The following is a 19,419-nucleotide window of genomic DNA, read 5'->3' on the forward strand; positions in this document are numbered from 1 at the left end:
CAATGAGCTCATGAAATATGGTGCGGTCAGCCTGCATCATAGAGATAAATAGAGACATTGTTTTGCAGGATATGGAGGAAACACAGTTGGACAGTTTTTATGTGTACACATCATTCATTCTATTCCACTATATTCCAAGAATCCAGTTAAAGAGCTTACATTGCGACATAAACATACTTTACCTCCAGCATTTTTTTACTTGAATTGGCATTGGTTGCAGTTCCAGGATATTTAATGGAGAAACAATGCGTTTATTGCAATTGTTATTTACCTGCAACATTGAGATTGAAGTGTAGCTTGCATTCCTTGGATGCAACAAGAATATTTTTGTGAGCATAACTCAGGCCATTACAAAAACCAGATGACATACTGTCATCTGTCCTCCAGGGGGCGTCTGTAAAAAAATGTGTGCAATGTCATATGGACATAGCTTTACACGCCTACAGAATTATTACGCCCACTATAGGACAGAAGAAAGAAGTTCCTTCAGTGAACTCAAACTGTTCAAGACCCCATCTGCCCTCGTTCAACCCAAGCGACATACACGTCAACGAATCCATGGGAACATAGACGAAACAGCTATTCCCAAGGGACACGCATTATTTATATGTACAAGCGTAGGATGTTTTGAGTTGACAAAGGCCTATTGGGATCTCCTTAATCAATTTTTATTTGTTAATAAAATTGGTCTGTAACCCTAATCTTTGGAATGATACATACCTTAATAGAAAGAAACGTAATGATTAATAATACTGTTAATCATTATATTCAAGACCTTATATTTGAAAGACAAAGCTTCAAGAATATTTTATTTATTTACCGTGCATCTTTCAATTATAATGTCATATTCACTGGAGAGACTGATCATGTATTACATTATAGCCATGATAATTAAAATGCTATTATAGTTTTTGGAGTACAGCGACTGCAGATGAGAACCATCTAGTATACATCTCTTGCAATGCATCTCCTATCCTTGTTCAAGATTATTGTGTTGGTTTATGGTCCCTGACAAGTAAATGTAATAAACTGAACTCGTATTAAAGAAACATTTTAATTGTATTTTCATCCTCAACATGAAAATCACATTTAGAAATACAGTTAAGAGAGGCATTAGCAAATTGCTAATTTAGGACAAAAATACAGAAGAAAATTCCTTAAAACATACATGTCGCTCAGGTGTGAAGGATGACTAGTCCTTGAAAAAGTGGTCATCTTTGAAAAGATTCTAGTCCTAGATGTGGACAGGTTTCTTCAACAACTTATGTGATACACACATAGTCATACATAGTGCGTTTTAGGCATTGACCTGTTCTTCATTTTTGGCACTTCAGGTCAATCCGTTGCTTGTGTGTTCATTACATTCAGGTCTGATGCTATGCAGCTGTGCCTCTACGACCTCTGACCCAGCCAATGAGCATCCTTCCAGTAGGACCGGCTTTCTCGGTCTCAATAACCATTTCAAATAATAGCAATCCCAAAAGCCACAAGCTCACAACAATATAGACTCGCACGCAAGTAGGATATCATGACCTCCAAGGGAGCATAGCTCTCAGAGCAAGCCAGGCCCACGCTGTCAAATATACGTATGAATACCATTAGTACAAAAGATCCCATGTAGAAAAGAGTTGATTTGAGTTGTCAAACCCATTGTCTGAGAAATGGTGTATACAGTATCAAAAGAGAGGGAATTTAGGAAAATGTTCCCATAAACAATTCAGTAAAATTCTGCACTTCTTCATCTACAGCAGGAAGGACAACTTCCGTGTTTGTGGTGTTTTAGAAGCCGCAGAATGTCTGTTTTGTTCAAGGTCTGATTCGGGCGCAGCAGACCCAGGAATAGCATGGAGGTCTTCAGAAGTTTTTGTCCCAGCCAGACAGCTCCTCTGGGGGTTCCTCCAGGTCAGGGGGGAACACGTCAAAGTGGCTGTGGTCCAACGGCCCTCGCACCTAGCAAAACACCACGCCCAGCGGTTAGCACTGTCTCATTATCCACTTAGAGATTGAATAGGGATGTTTCGTTGAGCGCAAGAGAAGCACTGGACGCAGCAATAACACGCATGGACGGGGATCATTAATCTTCATTGATATTGATACCATTTCTGAGAAGGCTTAATGATCTGAGTCTTGATCGATACCAATGATGAAAGTTTGAAATAAATACATCTAAAAAAAAAAACGATATACGGTATATATATATACAGTCACAGGGCAGGGAAACTGGAGATGAGAAATGTAAAGCCTTGCAAAGAGGTTTGAGTATTCACCTAAAATTTAAGGGAGGGCCGATAATATAGAAATTTGGGAATCAGAAAAGTAGCTGGATGGAATATCTCACTTGGTGGCTGTGGAGCTGGCAAGGCAATCGATGTGTGTTTGCGGCCCAGTGATTTGATGTGTACAACATGACTCGTCTCTCTGGACATAACGTCACGTTACAGGACCCAGTAGTCTGGATAGCAGTATCGATAAGCTAGGACGTTATTGATTTTCAAATAATTTATTAAGTACCATATAAAACCGTTTTCAACTTAAAAAACAGTGACAAACTAAATAAATCATAACCAATTAAAATAAGAAAACAAAAAATAAGATTTCATAATTAATATTAGTTATTGAAATGAGCCTGTGTCTTTCTTTGAACTCCTTTTATATTTACACATGCCTCCAAATACAAACCAAAACAGCTGTTGGTGTCAAGCCTCCATTATAGTACAAGTCCCCGGAAGAACCGAGCACAAGGGCCGTGAGGGCTGATTGTTTCAAATGAGCAAATATTGACTTTATCTTGTGACACGTAAACCAATACCATGACGTCCCCTCACCAACCCATCACAGACACAGCCAGGCTACAATGCCCTCATTGGGACGACACTTTCCCGATGTCACAGCACTTGGAATAAAAAACACTGAAGTGCTCCGATAGATGTGTGGGGTTGGGGGGGGGGGGGGGGGGGGGGAGTGATGAAATAATGGGGGGTGGCATGTAATGACGGTTGGGGGGGGGGGACAGCCATTACCTCTCTCTTCAGGGGGGATACAAGCCTCTGGTGCCGCAAGCCGTCCCAGTTGAAGCCCTGGAACCACCTCCACGAGGGATGACAAGGTCACATGACACCCACTATAGTAAGTTGAATCGTATAATAATAATAATAATAATAATAATAATAAATTGTATTTATAATGCACTTTATATTCAAGAATCTCAAAGTGCTTCAGAGAAAAAAAAAACGATTAAAAGGGGGAACCTCAAAGAAAGTTTAGCTAAATGCTCTTTTAAAGAGATGGGTTATATGATGCATAATATTCAGTTGTATATGGATTATTATATATATCATTATACATTTATGCTAATCACTCATGAACACACACATGATATACACAGGTGCATGGTGTACGCACGACCACACACACACACACACACACACACACACACACACACACACACACACACACACACACACACACACACACACACACACACACACACACACACATACACATACACAGAATCGCTCAGTGAACAGGTAGAATCTGATGGATAGGTGAAAAACATGACAGGTCAGCTGTGCCAACTTACTTGTGCTTCTTAATGTCGAGGATGCCGTTCTTCTTGTTACCTAGTCTCTCCACCGGGTTGAGCCTAAGAGGAACACACAGGGTTCTGGATCATCCATTTGTATTGTATCAACTCTCAAGATATGGATGTTTTAACCACATTCACAAATCCCAGGGCACATCTTTTTTAAATGAATGGATGAATTCTATACAGTCTATACACCAGGATGTGTGGAAGTTAAATTAGAATAGTTATATAAGGTACTTTCAGGTACGATATCGGACATCTTGTGCCGTTCATTTGTTGTCCATACCGTACAAACGATTAGCAGCAATATTGAATTAGCCTATCACAGGCCTGGCTAAATGAGAGTACATGGAGGCAGCAGCAGCAGATCACATTAAAAAACAAGGAGCTAATGCTGTTAATCTAATCTAACAACCTCAGGTCCTGCTCTCGGCTCCACCGCCATTACGAGCTAATACGACGACAAACTGCCATTTACCCCCCGCGTCTCTCTCAGCATGGGGCCCGGCCACAAAGCAATCACCAGCCACATACTCATTATTTAGACATGCAGCAGATGTGTTCACCCGAAGCGACTGACAGTGAATTCAGACGCTGGCTCGAATTAAGGTGAGGGGGAGGGGGAGGGGTTGGGGCCTCATCACCTGCAGAGCCTCCTGATGAGGTCATCCGGCCGCTTGCCGATCCTCTTGGGGAAGTCGACCTTCTCGATGCCGTGGAGCACCATGGTGTAGATCTTAATGGGGTCTGTGCCGGAGAACGGCGGGCTGGGGAAGAGACCAACACGGACCTCGGTGAGGACGCCCCCCCTATGCTCTGAACACCTATTTTGCATTCAACTCCTTAAATATGTTTCCTTTAACACAGCAGCGCATAGATGTAACCGACATGGTTGAAAAATACATATTTTTGGGTAATGATTTATAAATATTTTTTTAATGATAATAAGCAACAAAATCTTAATTATATAGTTTTGCAACCACATAAATAGTAAAAAAGTTTTGTTTCATTTGTAGCCTATTGTATTCAGAAGTGTTTTCATGAGTTGCCGTTATGCAACCCGAAAAAAGTGTTATTATTACAGTCATTATAAATGTGTTTTTGTCCTCTAGCTCATCACTTACTTTCCAGTGAGCAGCTCAAAGATGAGTATTCCCAGGGACCAGCAGTCGGCCCCAAAGTCATGGCCCTTGTTCATGACCACCTCCGGGGCCACATACTCCGGGGTCCCGCAGAATGTCCAGGTCTTCTTCCCCAGGCCGATCCTCTTAGCGAAGCCAAAATCTGCCTGAGAAACAACGGAAAAGTACAAATGTAGACATTTGCGACAGTAAAGCAAACGTGAAACAGAAACGATCTTCTAGGGGAAATCTGGTGGGAATCAATAAAACGATATATAATACAATAAACACATTCAAAACAGTTTATGTCTTATTATTATAATTCACAAATAAAGTAGATAAATTAAATACAAATACATCTATTTATATAATAATTAATAATAATACAGATATAATATATAGGGGGGGGGTATACAGCTTGAAAATGATCAATCCAGTGACCAGGAGACCATTTTGACGTAGCCCTCCGAGTCGAGCAGAAGGTTCTCTGGCTTCAGGTCCCGGTACACGATGCCCCGGATGTGGAGGTACTCGAAGGCCTCCAGCACACAGCCGATGCAGAACCGGCCCGTCGGGTCATCAAAGAAGTTCCTGGAGCAAGAAAAGACACGTTGTTCTCAGTCCAACTGAGGGGGCATACATCAGCTCATGCTGATTCATCGCTCTGATTGGTCGGCGGCTGTAACTCGTTCCTATGTAAGCTGACGAACCACTTAACAAAATGTGATGGTAATTATCAGGAAAAAAGCAAGCTAATAAAAAAATCCACAAATTTTTTATACGTGATTTGATTTGCTGGTCAGACTAATACTGATGAATTTGCCTGAAATGAAAGATTTGTTTAGTACATTCATCATGATAACTGCTGTGCCAAGTGACGTACAATAATATATTAAACAGCAGGATACTTTGCTAATATTAGAGCTCCACTCACATGTCTCTAAGCACACTCCACAGCTCTCCTCCCAGACAGGCTTCCAGAAGCAGGTACACACACCTGTCATCCCTGAAGGTCCGGAACAACCTGGAGAACACGCATGCAGGCACACACACACACACACACACACACACACACACACACACACACACACACACACACACACACACACACACACACACACACACACACACACACACACACACACACACACACACACACACACACACACACACACACACACACACACACACACACACAAAGGACTTTTAAATTAATTTAATTTGTCATTGTCCAAAATGCAAATATGCAGAATAACCTGGAAGGTTAACCTGAGGAATCAATAACTGGGGGTGTGGCTTGGTTGTAACAAAAGGATACAGGTTGTGAGAATTATTTGGAACATAACAAACTTAAGGTTCTGACAAACAGAAAGGACTTTAAACTGTTTCAAAGATTGGATACATGCTGCTGTTTCAAACCCAACAAGACACACAACAGTCCAAAAATGGCTTCTCACTCTATAACGTTTCCTCCACATCAAGACAAGCAAAACAACAGAAATAAGAGCTAAAATGAACTTCTTCTCCTGCCCGAATCCCCAGGCCTTGAGTGTCAGGCCATGGCAGCATTTCCCAAGAAGCTTTTGTGTGTGAAATGTCAGAGAGAAAAAAGGGAGCAAGGAGGAGAGGAAAAGAGGGAAAGATACAGAGGCAAAGAGAGTGAGAGAGAGAGGGAGCACTCAGCGGCATTCCCCTGGCCTGCGCGCCCTGGAAACCTCCCTGGGAAACCTTCACTCTGACCTTCGGGGCCCCTCTGGGTCTCCAACTCTCAAAGCATATAATCTCTCCTCCCTCAGCGTCGAAGATAAAGGATTAATTTCCCTGTTCCCCAACCATTTTATTTTTTCTGTTTCCCTTTAAATTATATTTTAATAATAAAATGTAAGCGTAAATTAATATCATTCATATCATTAATATTGTAAAGGCCTAGGGTGTTAAAAATAAGAGAAGCTATGGCATACTTTCATATTTCTGGTCTTTAACTACAACAATCAATGTCAATTTAGTTTTGTACAGAGAACCTTGTCATGCCCCCCCTCCTCTAGGGTATGCCTAACCACATTTGGGAATTATTGATGTGCTTATTCTAGCTGTGATGGTTAGAAAACGTGAGAATGTCCTTTTTTAATTGGCTGCGCATGTCATTTTCCCTGTCACACTCAAATCGCCCGATCAATTGCGAATCTCTTTCATCTTTTCTAAGAGTACCATGGTCGGTCCTTTTATCCTGTTTTCCATCCCCCTCTTTTTGGAAACGTCGGTTCCATTCCCGCTGCATACATTTCCAGATTCAGTTGATTGGATGTGTTCTGCTGTGTTGCATAATGGTGAATTAACGGCCAAAACAAAGCCCAGAGCACCAGAGCACATCTACGATGATACCTCAGGAGAACGCTTCTGTCTGCAAACTGAGAACAAACACTGTTTGTGTCTGCTCTAATTAGACACGGGTAAAAAATATTACAACATGCACATTAGACAGATAATGCTAACTACCCTCTAGTGCTGTGCAACTATGAAGGGTGAGTTTAGCTACATGTTCCTCTCTCTCTACCTGACTATGAAGGGTGAGTTGGTCAGCTACATGTTCCTCTCTCTACCTGACTATGAAGGGTGAGTTGGTCAGCTACATGTTCCTCTCTCTCTACCTGACTATGAAGGGTGAGTTGGTTAGCTACATGTTCCTCTCTCTCTACCTGACTATGAAGGCTGAGTTGGTTAGCTACATGTTCCTCTCTCTACCTGACTATGAAGGGTGAGTTGGTGAGCTACATGTTCCTCTCTCTACCTGACTATGAAGGGTTACTGTGTTGGTTAGCTACATGTTCCTCTCTCTCTACCTGACTATGAAGGATGAGTTGGTTAGCTACATGTTCCTCTCTCTCTACCTGACTATGAAGGATGAGTTGGTGAGCTACATGTTCCTCTACCTGACTGAAGGGTGAGTTGGTTAGCTACATGTTCCTCTCTCTACCTGACTGAAGGGTGAGTTGGTTAGCTACATGTTCCTCTCTCTACCTGACTGAAGGGTGAGTTGGTGAGCTACATGTTCCTCTCTCTACCTGACTATGAAGGGTGAGTTGGTGAGCTACATGTTCCTCTACCTGACTATGAAGGGTGAGTTGGTGAGCTGCAGGATGTTCTTCTCAGAGTAGATGTGTTCCTGCTGCCTGGTGTCCACGATGTGTTTCTTCTTGATGCACTTCAGGGCGAAGGTGGAGCTCTCGTCCTCCAGCTTCACCTGACACACAACCAGGGAGAAACAACGTGTGTGTGAATGCTTTTAAATGTCTTATTGTGACTTGATATAGATATTTGAGTTTGATTCCTCTTGCATTATATTGCCGTTGCGTATCTTTGAGTGGATAGAAAGACCTCTTAAATGTCGTCGCCAAACTAATTGAAACCATGTCAAAAAAGTTGTCGCAAAGGTGTTGCATCATTGTGTTAAAAAAGTATGACCAAATAGTGTAATGTAAACTCTGCTCACCAGGTAGAGGGCATTCAGTGCACTGTGGCCGATTCAATTATTCTAGAGATGACGTGCAGATAATCTCGTCCCCATCGACTAATCGATTGGTTAAAGAGCATGTTGCATTTCAGTCTACCAAAATGTCTTTGGTTGAGCGCAGCCCTCGTAGATAGTAAGCAGTCAGTAAACAGGACGTAGTAATGAACATGTCAGCGCCTCAGACGGCGTCCTCCCGGTCCTGCTCACCAGTACCACGCGACCGAAGCCCCCCACGCCCAGGGTGGCGATGACCTCCAGCCTGTGGAAGGGCAGGTGGTGGGGGAGCAGGGCCAGGCGGTCCTGCAGCCGACGCCACTCCTGCTGCGTCGGGGAGTCTGCCTGCGGGGACTGGGGCCTGAAACACACATTCTCACTTTATGTTTACCCCTATGGCCGGGAATGCCAACATATATATATATAAAAAAATTGGAATTCATACTTTATTATTTTTATTTTTTCATAATTTTGTGTTTCTTTGCGCGCGTACTTGTGTGTGTTTTTGCATGCATGTGTGCTTGTGCGTGCGTGATTGTCTGCGTTATCCATTGCACTCACAGAGCGTTTCTCTTCACGTCGCTGCGGGAGAGTTCCTCTACGTATTCCTTCAGATAAGCCTGCAGTTCCTCGTACGTTCCCACCATCTGGTTAAAGTTCCTACAGAGGACACAGAGAACACACCTTCTAACCATCTGGTTACGTTTCTAAAGGGAAAGTACATTAACACCAATGGTCTGGAGAAATTAAACCAAACTCCACCCAAGCTTAACTAAACTGAGCTAAACCCAACTAAGCCTAAACAAAATGGAGCTTAACTCAATTCAATACCCACCTGAGCCAAACTAAACCCAGCCAAACTCACCCAAGCTAAACTAAACTGAGCTAAACCCAACTAAGCCCTAAACAAAATGGATCTTTACTCAATGCAACCATCTCCAACAGTAAGAATGACCTCCTCGTCTCGACAACTCACTCTCTGTCCACCACCAGGCACTGGGTGTCGTTGGTGTTGCAGACGATATTGGCCGAGCGGACATCTTCGCTGTGGAGACAAATTGCTAAATTACTAAAAGCAGTTTAAATGAAAAAAAAAAAACAGTAAGACAAATATCCCTCAAATCTTTTCTTTTACACTTTTAATTACTCTCCGTAGCATTCTAGTAAGTTACACAGGGCATGGAGAGAGAATTATCAGTTGTTAAACTGCAAAGCAGTGCATATTTGCTCCACACAAGCAGAGCAACATCATATCTGTGTGTAAGTGTACCTTATGAGGGCCTTCTCTCCAAAGTAGTCTCCCACGCCCAGCGTTTTGATCTCCTTGGGCTGACCGTGGGCCTCTGTGGTCTGGGTGACCGACACCTGCACACAGCACCACCCACAGATCCAGTCTTACTCTTGTAATTATTTTTTGAATATTTGATGTTATTTGATCTGTTAGTTAAAATGATTTATCTTTGTTCAGTGACCTTTCACTTCCAATTCATGGCATACGGTACAAGGTTGCATTAGGATTATTAGTCGAGACATAGCCACGACTGGGTCAGGATTATTTTGGAAGACATCTCACCTCTCCTTTTGCTATGATGAAGAAAGTGTTACCCTCTTCTCCCTCTCGGATAATAAACTCTCCTCTATTAAAATAATCCTATGAGAAAAATAACAATTTGTTTGTCATGGTTTAGATACAAACAAATAGACCCATCTGTACATGTAATTTACCAAAGGACACTCACAACTTCAAGGCAATCAGCGATCTTTGCCAGCTTTTCCTCAGGTAGTTCCTTAAGCAGAGAAACACTGACAGAGAGAGAGAGAGAGAGAGAGAGAGAGAGAGAGAGAGAGAGAGAGAGAGAGAGAGAGAGAGAGAGAGAGAGAGAATATATATATAATGTTTCACTTTGTTACTTTAGCTGTTTAATTACTTGTTCTACCGATGGTTGTTCAGCAATAGGGTGAGTGTCTACCTGCGTAGGAAGTTAAAGTATTCTTCATGGCGAGCCTTTGTGGTCCTCATCATGATGCTCTGGAAGGTCTGCCGGTCCAACACCCAGATGAGAGCGCAGGACACAGCTGCTCAAGAGCGACACCAATAACATCCAGAGAAGATGAAGGACATTAGCCACATGTTTCAAGCTTCTTGAAACTACCTAAGGGCAGTCTTGTTTTATAATTGAGGATACATTTTGATCAATGATACAAAATGTACTGTATGATTTGGGATTGGGAATGAGATTCGATCCGTACGGCAATATCTCTCATTTGCATAATCTGTGTGAAACATTTTTCAAATTCTGAGAATTTGGAAAATATCCTACAACTATTTGATAACAGGTAACAGGTATTCTTATACATTACTTTTGATCATTTTGTTTTCAAATATTTGGATTCTTTCATTGCATATTTTGTGCATGAGACACAGGTCACAAAGGAGAGTAGGATTCTTAGACACACATTAGTGGATGACGAATTTTTAAACAATATGGTTCCCCTTGGGATTGGTCACAAAGGGAATAATTAACTCTGGCTGCAATGATCTCTCGAAAGAGATACGGTTGTCAAACACAGGAAACCTGGAGTCCCCTGTGTGACAAGTCATTCCTCTGTGTTTGACAAGGGCCAATGCTTCAATGGTTTGCTAATTAGTTCTAATTTATGAGACGCTTTTATCCAAAGACAGTGAGAGAGAGTTAATTAAGGAGCAAGCATTGTCATTAAGGGGTAGGCAGGGGGTTAGACAGGTATGGGTCTAGACAGTTAATACAGACACAGTCATAAAGGAGTAGGAAAAGGGGCATTTTATACAGACGGGTCATTAAGGAGTAGGTAAGGGATTAGACAATTAATACAGACAGGTTATTAAGGAGTAGGTAAGGGGTTGGACCCGTAATACAGACAGGGCGTTAAGGGGAAAGGGGAGGGCTAGACAGTGGAAACAGAGACTCGTCAGGGGTTATCCACGTTACCTTTGACGGTGGCGGTTCTTTTACAGTTGTACAATATCGCCAGTTCTCCGAAGGCGGTCCCTGGACGCATCTCTCCAAGCAGTTTACCATTCTGGATGACCTCCAGAAGACCCTCTGTGGAGACCACATAGAGACAAAGTTGTGTTTCATGATTATTGGGATCCTAATCCCTCTTCTCGCCTCTCCTTGCTCCTCCTCTCCTCTCCTCCTTTACCCTCCCTCGGCCTCTTGCCTCCCCTCCTCTCTCACAGTCGAAGTTTTAAGGCTCTTCGACTGTGTTAACACTTTGCAACGATGATGCGTCGAGACTCAGATACACAACGGGGATTTTCGCAGAACTGCCCGCATTGACATTTCCCAGTCCCCTTAATGCGTACACAAGGGGGCAGTATAGCGTTTCAGACCCAAAATGTACACAAACCTGAGCGCAAATTCGGACACCGAAAAGCAAAAAAGAGTCTGATTAATTTTTCAAATAATCAGAAACACAAAAGCATGTGTTTAACCTATCTAGGGGGTCATCGAATGCAGACCAATCTACACGTCGTGTTGCGGTTTGACTCTCCTTTAAGAAGGAGCTGAAACAGAGAAACAAACAGGCATGTCTTATGATGACCGCGTGCTTTGAGCAGATATGACCTGCGAGCACGTAGAGGTAGTTCCCAGGCTCCCCTTCCTGGATGACGAGCTGCCCCTGGGTGTACTTCCTGGGGTACATGCAGTCCACCATGTCCCTCAGGTGCTGGGGCTCCAGCTTCTTCAGGAAGTCATTCTTCACCATCGCAGCGTTGATAAGCCTTTTGGTACTGGGGACACAAACAAACAAATACAATAAACACATGGATAAATACAGGGGGAGAGAGCGGAGGGGGGCGAGAGGAGTTAAAGTGATGGAGGTGGAGAGACAGAGGGAAATGAAGATGGAGTGGAGAGCGGAAGAAGAAAAAGAGAGAGGAGGGAGGAGAGGGGAGAGAGAGGAGAGGAAGGGACTTAAGGGGAGGAGAGTGATTGAGAAAGAGAGAGACAGAGACAGACACAGAGACAGACACAGAGAGAGAGAGAGAGAGAGAGAGAGAGAGAGAGAGAGAGAGAGAGAGAGAGAGAGAGAGAGAGAGAGAGAGAGAGAGAGAGAGAGAGAGAGAGAGAGAGAGAGAGAGAGAGAGAGAGAGAGAGAGAGAGAGAGAGAGAGAAGAAAGAGGGAGGGACAAGCCCAGGTTGTGTCATTGAAGCCAATAATGAGCTGCATCAGATCCAAGAGGTTCTATTGTCCTGCGATGCTAATAGAGCTCTCAGAAGTGGCAACAGTAGGTTGGATGGAAGGCTTCCACTGACACAATCATTCATGTAAACACACAGTATCACCTACACTATACAAACAGGACGCGGGTGTTTGGATGGTTTTAGCTTACTAGCCAAAAAAGAACATCCTGTTTATTATTATTACCTTGCTAAATTTAGGTTTTAGCTTACTAGGTTTGGTGGATCTTAAACTTCCTGTCCAGTAGAAAACAGTGTGTTAAAATCCAGAAGAACGTGTCATCACCAAGGGTTCTGAACACTGGCACCCCACAAGGGTGTGTCTTGTCACCTCTACTATTTTCTCTTTACACTAATAATTGTACATCAAATTCTGCATCTGACAAAATGCTAAAGATTGCAGATGACACCACTGTCATAGGTCTCATATCTGATGAGGGAGGAATCTACCTACCGGAGTGAGGTTGAACAGCTGCAGTGGTATGAAGCTAATAACCTAATCCTAAATACAACCAAAACCAAAGAACTCATGATTGACTATAGGAAAAAGGCAGGCCAGCACCTTCCCATCTCCATTAATGGCCAAGTTGTGGAGTGGGTCTCCTCCTTCCATTTCTTAGGCACTACTATCCACCAGTCCCTATCATGGAACCCACCGTCATCTCTGACCCCTCTCATCCAGCACACCACTTATTCACACTCTTACCATCAGGGAGGAGGTACAGAAGCATCACAAGTAAAACATCACGCTTTAGGGATAGTACCTATCTACAAGCTATACGCCACTTGAACAAGCACTAAGCACTTTAAGGCCTTTAAGGTCTTCATGGTCTACCTCACTTGCAGTTTTTGCACCACTGTACTGTACTGCTGTAATTCTCTGCGAACCATGCATTGTGTGTTTTTTATGTGTGTTAAGTGTTGTACTCCTTGTTATTTATTTGCTGTTTTTGGCTTTTTGTCTTGTTATGTTGTGTTGTTATTGTTGCTGTGTGATACATGTGAGCATACCAAAACACATGCCTATCAACTGTATTTTCTATTGTTGAAATGGCTATAATAAACTTGAACTTGGTATTGTTAATTATTTCTATTTTACAGTTTTTTTTTATTAGCTTACTATTGTTATTTAAAACAGTTTAGATTTAGATAATTAGTTTATCATCCGTTTAATCCGTTATTATTACAATTGTTATAATAATAATAATTAGAATTGATTAAATAATAATAATAGTTATTATTATATCATGACATGTCATTCACTCTGTCTTCTTACTTGGAGTCTTTGCGGACCACAGCCCTCTCCGCGGTAGAGACCCCCCGACCCCCACCTCCCCCTCCTCCACCCCCAGAGTAGGCCCCTGAGGTGGGCTCGGCCGACACCCCCTCCTTGGCCTTGAGGCGCCGGTGGACCTCTACGGCCACCCGGTGGAACCTGCTACTGGAGCCCTGGTCGATGACACTGGCCAGGGGCAGCGGGGGGGTGTGTGGTGCGGGTAGAGTCCCCACCAGGTGGCCGTTGGTGTGGCTGTAGCAGCCTATAGCGTCCTGGAGCTTTTCCACCTGAGTGGTTTTGGCATCCAGCTCCTGCCGGAGGAGACGCATCTGCAGCTCCTGCACCTGGAAGTCCTTCTCCCGCTGGGAAAGCTTCTCCTCCAGGTGGGTGATACGTAGTCTGGAGGAGGTGGAGGGCGAGGAGGGGGTAGGAAGAGGGTGGAGAGGAAGACCAAGGAGGAGGGAGGGGCAGAGAGAAGAGAGCAGGGGCGAGGGGAGAGGAGAGGGGGAGAGAGGGGAAGGAGAAGCATTGAGAGGAGAGTTGAGGAGAGAGATGGGAGATAAGGAAAGCGGTGAAGTTGAGGAGAGAGGTGAGAGATGAGGAGAGAGGTGAGAGGTGGCGAGAGAAAAAGGAGGCTTTTTTAACTAACATTAGTTCAACTAATGTAAGATAGCAGTTAATTGGTAGTAAAGGTATATAGGCTAAACTAATCCAAGTGTGCTGAATGTAATTCAAAATACAAAGTAATCACAAACACAACAAGATTCAACAAGACCTCTTTGAAGAACGTCCTAACAAGACAAATGAGTGCGTAACTCGTTTTTACAAATTCTGTATATGTGTAAAATGTGTCATAAAGACCAATAAAAAAAAAGATGTATACTGTAAAAATGAACCGGAGACCAACCTCAGGGGCTCCACATCCCAGCCGGCGGGGTCTCTGTTGCACAGGCAGATGTTGTGCTCCGCCCGCGGGGCTTTGATAGAACCGTTGCCCATGGCCAGGATTCGGCCGGCCACCATAGGACCGGCCCGGGGTACAGACCCACACACTCACCGTCCCTCTGGTCCTGCTCCCGGTTACTTTACGCAACACTCCGCTTGCAATGCTTCATGTCAATGTTATCGCTACTAGAATCCCTGTGGAATAAAACGGGAGCAAAAATATCGTCGGGTTTCGCTGACTGAAAAGGTAGGCTACTTAGCCGTTTAACAAAAAATATTGAGCAATGCATTTCACATAATAGTTATATATGCCGGGAAATGGCTTTCAAATAGTTAGTTTGAATAAGTTCGTTTTAAAAAATAACACTATCAAACAATTCCCAATAATCACTGCTACCTCAATGCAGGTTCAGTCTACGCCAAAGAAAAATACATGATTCGTTAAGAAGCTCATTGAAACGCTCCTCGATGACATGAACCTTCAGAACCACCTGTACGCTTCATGTTTGACGGCAATAACAGCCTTTCATACGACCAGCCTTTCATACTCAAAACACAAGCCACTCAAGACATAAGCCCATCAAACATGACAAGGCTAGGGAGCAGAACCGGCGTTCGGCTTACCTTGCAGAGCATGGACACTTTCCTGGGTTCAGAGTTTTGTACAATGTCCTGTGTCTTTAGTGCAATTTGACTTGATAGTATTCCATTTCTGTAATGGGTTGCAATGAACGCTCGAGTCGGCACACAGCGGCTCTTTAGTAGAACCACCTTATGATGCTCTTCAGCCACTCAACGATTATTTCATGGAGCAAGTCTGATTTATCATATTTGCTTCCCCCTTGTGGCCAGCGGTGTTAATGTTCTTCCTAAATATTGATCAGTATATAACCTATCGATTTATATGAAAAATAACACATTGATACTAGATAATATAATTGTTCTTCATTTAAATGACAACCCCCTCCATAAAGATGAAAATGCCTCTTTATTTTTACTAAGTGACATTTTTATATTGCATTTAACAGTAAATTTGTCTTGGCAATCAATCAGCGACAAAAGCTGCCTTTTAGTGGATTATAAAAAGTACAAATATTTTTCTTCTGAAAATAAAACCATTGTCATCTTATAAACACATACATTTTAGACACCACACTCAATACAATATATTAAAAAAACACAATGACCGTGAGTTGCAGTCACTTTTTCGATGGAACTCACATTGAATGCTGGAAAACAAACTTTTACATCTAGATTCAATGTCGTTCAATGCCAATGCACTCAACCTCCGAAATCTGTAATGGCCGCCAAACTCCTCGCTCACCAGATCCCCTCATATACTGTGCAGAAATGTACATCTCAGAAAAAATATATAGCCAAGTCAACAACACTGGCATTCAATGACAAACTGTGCTTCTTGCATATGACAAAGAACATCAGCATGCAAAAACGGTTCGACATAATGCCCTCCTATCCATACGCTAGATAGTGTAGTAACTGCTAAAAATAGACATCCAAACAAAATGATTTAAACTCTATGCCTCAATATAATACATATGTTATTTTGCACAACCGTTTCAAATAATGAAATATAGGTTTGATGTTGAATCAGCTTTACATTCCAAACTTAAACCAAATTCATGGTGAAATAATGCCCTTATATGGTGTGGTCATGATTTACCAATAGACAACCCTGATTGTGATCATTAGAAAAATTATTAAATTCCCTTAATTTCTTTTCAATAATTTGCTAATATTTTAGAGTTACCTTTCCAAAGTGAAGCAAGATTTTGAATATCATAGTAGATCCCAATCATATTCCACAATTACAATGTTCAATAATAACAGATTAATATGTTGACATGGTCAACCTTTTCAGATATTGTGTGTAAAGCTGATCCAAATTGACACAAATATTAGTCTTTCCTAATAGCCTCCATTTAATAGACCCATAAAACCATTGATGAAACATAAAATGAAACGTGAAATAACTGCTGAAAATATTTAGGACTTCAAAACACTAAAAGGTATTTTTTCGTCAAAAGATCTCAACCTAGTTCATTAAAAATAAACTGTTTCATGCCCTTAATGTAGGCCTATCTAGAAAGATATAACTGTTATTTTAACATTTGACAATAAAATGGCAAACCATTGTTCAGTTATTCTGTGATGCATACCGTAGTTGCAGAAAGAGCAAGAAAAATATATAATATAAGGTGAAAACCACAAATTTGAAATTGAATACAGTCGAAATAAACTTCTAAATTTAGTAAATATAACAGAAGGGCTGACCAAGACACTATTTGATTGTCAGCATTGATTCAGTGTCTTAGATTCAGTTTGACGATCAAATTAGCCACAATAGTCATTCCCAAATTTAAGTCAAATTTAAGTTTCTTATTTCTCAAGGCAAAATGTCGATTTTGACCTACAAGGATGCATTTCATTTACCTAAAAACATCAGAGAACTTAAACCCAGAATACAATTTGACTAAATTTAACCCTTCACTCAATTAACCCCTTCATGCAAAGGCCAGTGACCAGTGACCCAATACTCACGAATAAAACAGAGCCATTTATATTTGCTCATGCACATGCGCAGTCTGATACTCACATCACATTGCACATGAGAGCTTCAAATTGAACACGATTGTACACCTTAATGTTTATGTATGTGGTGTAATATATTTCATGTGCTTACAAGGGTCATTGTGGTATAGATGTGTATTATAAATGGCAAAGTTCTGCAGCTGGATCGGCTGAACCAGGATTTCATTCCCGCATGAAAAAATACAAAACAAAACATAAAACCTATGTGGGGAAAATGGTGAAGTTGAAAATCACGTATTTGGGGTCAGTTTACTGTAACAGAAGACTGCAGGATTGTGGACATGACCCTGTGGTCCTCCTCTGTCCAAGGGTAATACTGGCTGAACAAGTTAACCCCCCCCCCCCCCCCCCCCCCCCCATACTGGAAATAAAGAAAATTCAAATAAAAACACAGTGAAGAATAAATACACACAGCTGTGTTCTCCGTCTGTTTACAAGGCAGTTGTCACGACGACGTAAGGAATGATTCCGCTCATTAGGTTGAATGAAACAGGAAAGTTTGTGTATAACTTATAGAACTTCTAACGGTATAGAACAGGGTTGTTTTTCGCCTGATAAATATTAGACTATAGATAGATTGAAAAGATAGATAATTACTTGATTTCAATTCAAATCAAGTAAATAGTAATAGGACTGAATGACATGATATAGTACAGGTACTTATACTTTATAATGACATCATTTGTCAAAAAGACAAGTCAGGCTTTAGTGTGTGTTTCATTTGAGAGAAATCTTCAAAAATCCTTCAAAAACATATCTGATAACTAAACTAAATAATCATATAATGTGTTTTTTTAATGCTGCCCATGGCTAGGGTTAGGTTATGGTAATGGTCATTCTGATTGCTAAATGAAATGAATATAACAAAGTTGACTAATCTATATACAACAAGCAAATAGGATTTACAAAGAAAAGTGTTTTCTCTTATATTGTACATTAATTACAACACCACCACCACATATGTCTGGTGACCTTGAACACTTTGAGTAACTGGGAGCTAACTAGGATGTTATCTTTGACGAGGTGTGTGTACACTAGAGTGTAACGTTACAATGCAGGTTTCAAAGAGTCTGGCAAGCTATGGTAGCGACTTAGCTTCGGGTTAGGAGGCTTTGAGATGGCAGTGATTTGGATAACATTAATAAGGAATCATCAAAGAGTGTATCCAATAGTACGCTGGCTTTCTCGTGGAAACACAAGAGCATAAAGAAATGATATCTATCTGTCCTGCGAGCTGCTCTGAATTCTTATATCACAGGGACAGTAGAGCTGGTGCGTGTATGAAACAGAAAATCAAGAACAACTGGTGACGTATTCCTCCCATATCAGTGAAGTGAAACAACGCAGAGCATTCTAGATGGACTACGCTCTTCGTTTCCTCCTCGTTGCTGTGTTGGCGTCCCCAGCAAAGGAGGCAACTGAAGGGCTTGATAGGGGAGGAGGTGGAACAACTATTCACTACTTTTTAGTCTTCAGTCTCTTAGTCACTTCGCCCCCTTTCGCCTGCCTCAACTTACTGGCCCGGCGTCAAGCTGATGGAAAACATCCATGAAAGTGGACAACCCTCGGGGTGAAACAACTCCAGAGATTTCTCCAAACGTCCTCATGTTTCCTGTTGGCCGCGATGAGAGAGAGAGAGAGGCTGAGAAGGTCTCAGCTTGTCTATCTGGCCAGCTGGAAGGGATGTTGACCCTTGGAAATAGAAAAGAGTAGGAGGTTTGTTAACGTTTGTATTTGAAACAGTTCTGGTATTATTTTCCCCTGTGTGAAACAGCATCAACATTATAAACTGTTGAAATGTGGAGATTGGCTTGCTGAATCTAAATGAGTTTCCTTGATAATCTCAGATATTATCAAGGTTATCAATCATAAGAACAGAGAAGTAAGATTGATTGGAATTTATCATTAACTGTTTGCTTTTTGATATTCAATACAGAATATGATATTTATAAGAATATGATACTTAGTAAGAATCTTCTTGGTTCTTCTTACATTGAATGTGGCAAAGTATTTTTCTATGATTAACTGAAATCAAACTCACCTCAGGCACTTCATTCTGGTTTCATGCGGTAAAGCGCACACAACACAACACAACACAGCACAGCACACAAAAACACACAACATTGGTGTGCTCTGGGCCGAGCAGTTAA

General features: G+C 41.8%; 2 protein-coding genes across 3 annotated transcripts in view; both read right to left on the reverse strand.

Annotated features, from left to right (window-relative positions):
* Positions 1–1,035: 1,035 nt before the first annotated feature.
* Positions 1,036–15,502, reverse strand: LOC132473121 (cGMP-dependent protein kinase 2). Of its 2 annotated transcripts, none has more exons than XM_060073099.1 (20): positions 15,284–15,502; positions 14,622–14,854; positions 13,715–14,113; positions 11,821–11,987; positions 11,182–11,295; positions 10,183–10,288; positions 9,952–10,015; positions 9,786–9,863; positions 9,483–9,577; positions 9,189–9,257; positions 8,774–8,872; positions 8,426–8,573; positions 7,812–7,948; positions 5,642–5,731; positions 5,157–5,298; positions 4,711–4,874; positions 4,231–4,353; positions 3,581–3,643; positions 3,021–3,087; positions 1,036–1,950 (listed from the first exon to the last, which is right to left on the reverse strand). In XM_060073099.1, exons 2-20 carry the CDS (start codon positions 14,735–14,737, stop codon positions 1,855–1,857), a joined length of 2,337 nt encoding a protein of 778 aa, XP_059929082.1. In that variant the 5' UTR covers positions 14,738–14,854; positions 15,284–15,502; the 3' UTR covers positions 1,036–1,854. The 2 variants fall into 2 exon arrangements, with proteins under 2 accessions (XP_059929082.1, XP_059929084.1); XM_060073101.1 differs by lacking the exon at positions 15,284–15,502 and adding an exon at positions 15,057–15,238.
* Positions 15,503–15,628: 126 nt separating this feature from the next.
* The window catches only part of col13a1 (collagen, type XIII, alpha 1), an 86,395-nt gene continuing 82,604 nt past the window's right edge, over positions 15,629–19,419 (reverse strand). Inside the window, exon 37 of the mRNA XM_060073105.1 lies at positions 15,629–18,961. Within this exon, the coding sequence (XP_059929088.1) occupies positions 18,932–18,961 (30 nt within the window). The 3' untranslated portion in view covers positions 15,629–18,931. The remainder of the gene's footprint in view (positions 18,962–19,419) is intronic.

This window comes from Gadus macrocephalus, chromosome 15 (genome assembly GCF_031168955.1).
Source record: "Gadus macrocephalus chromosome 15, ASM3116895v1".
NCBI lineage: Eukaryota > Metazoa > Chordata > Actinopteri > Gadiformes > Gadidae > Gadus > Gadus macrocephalus.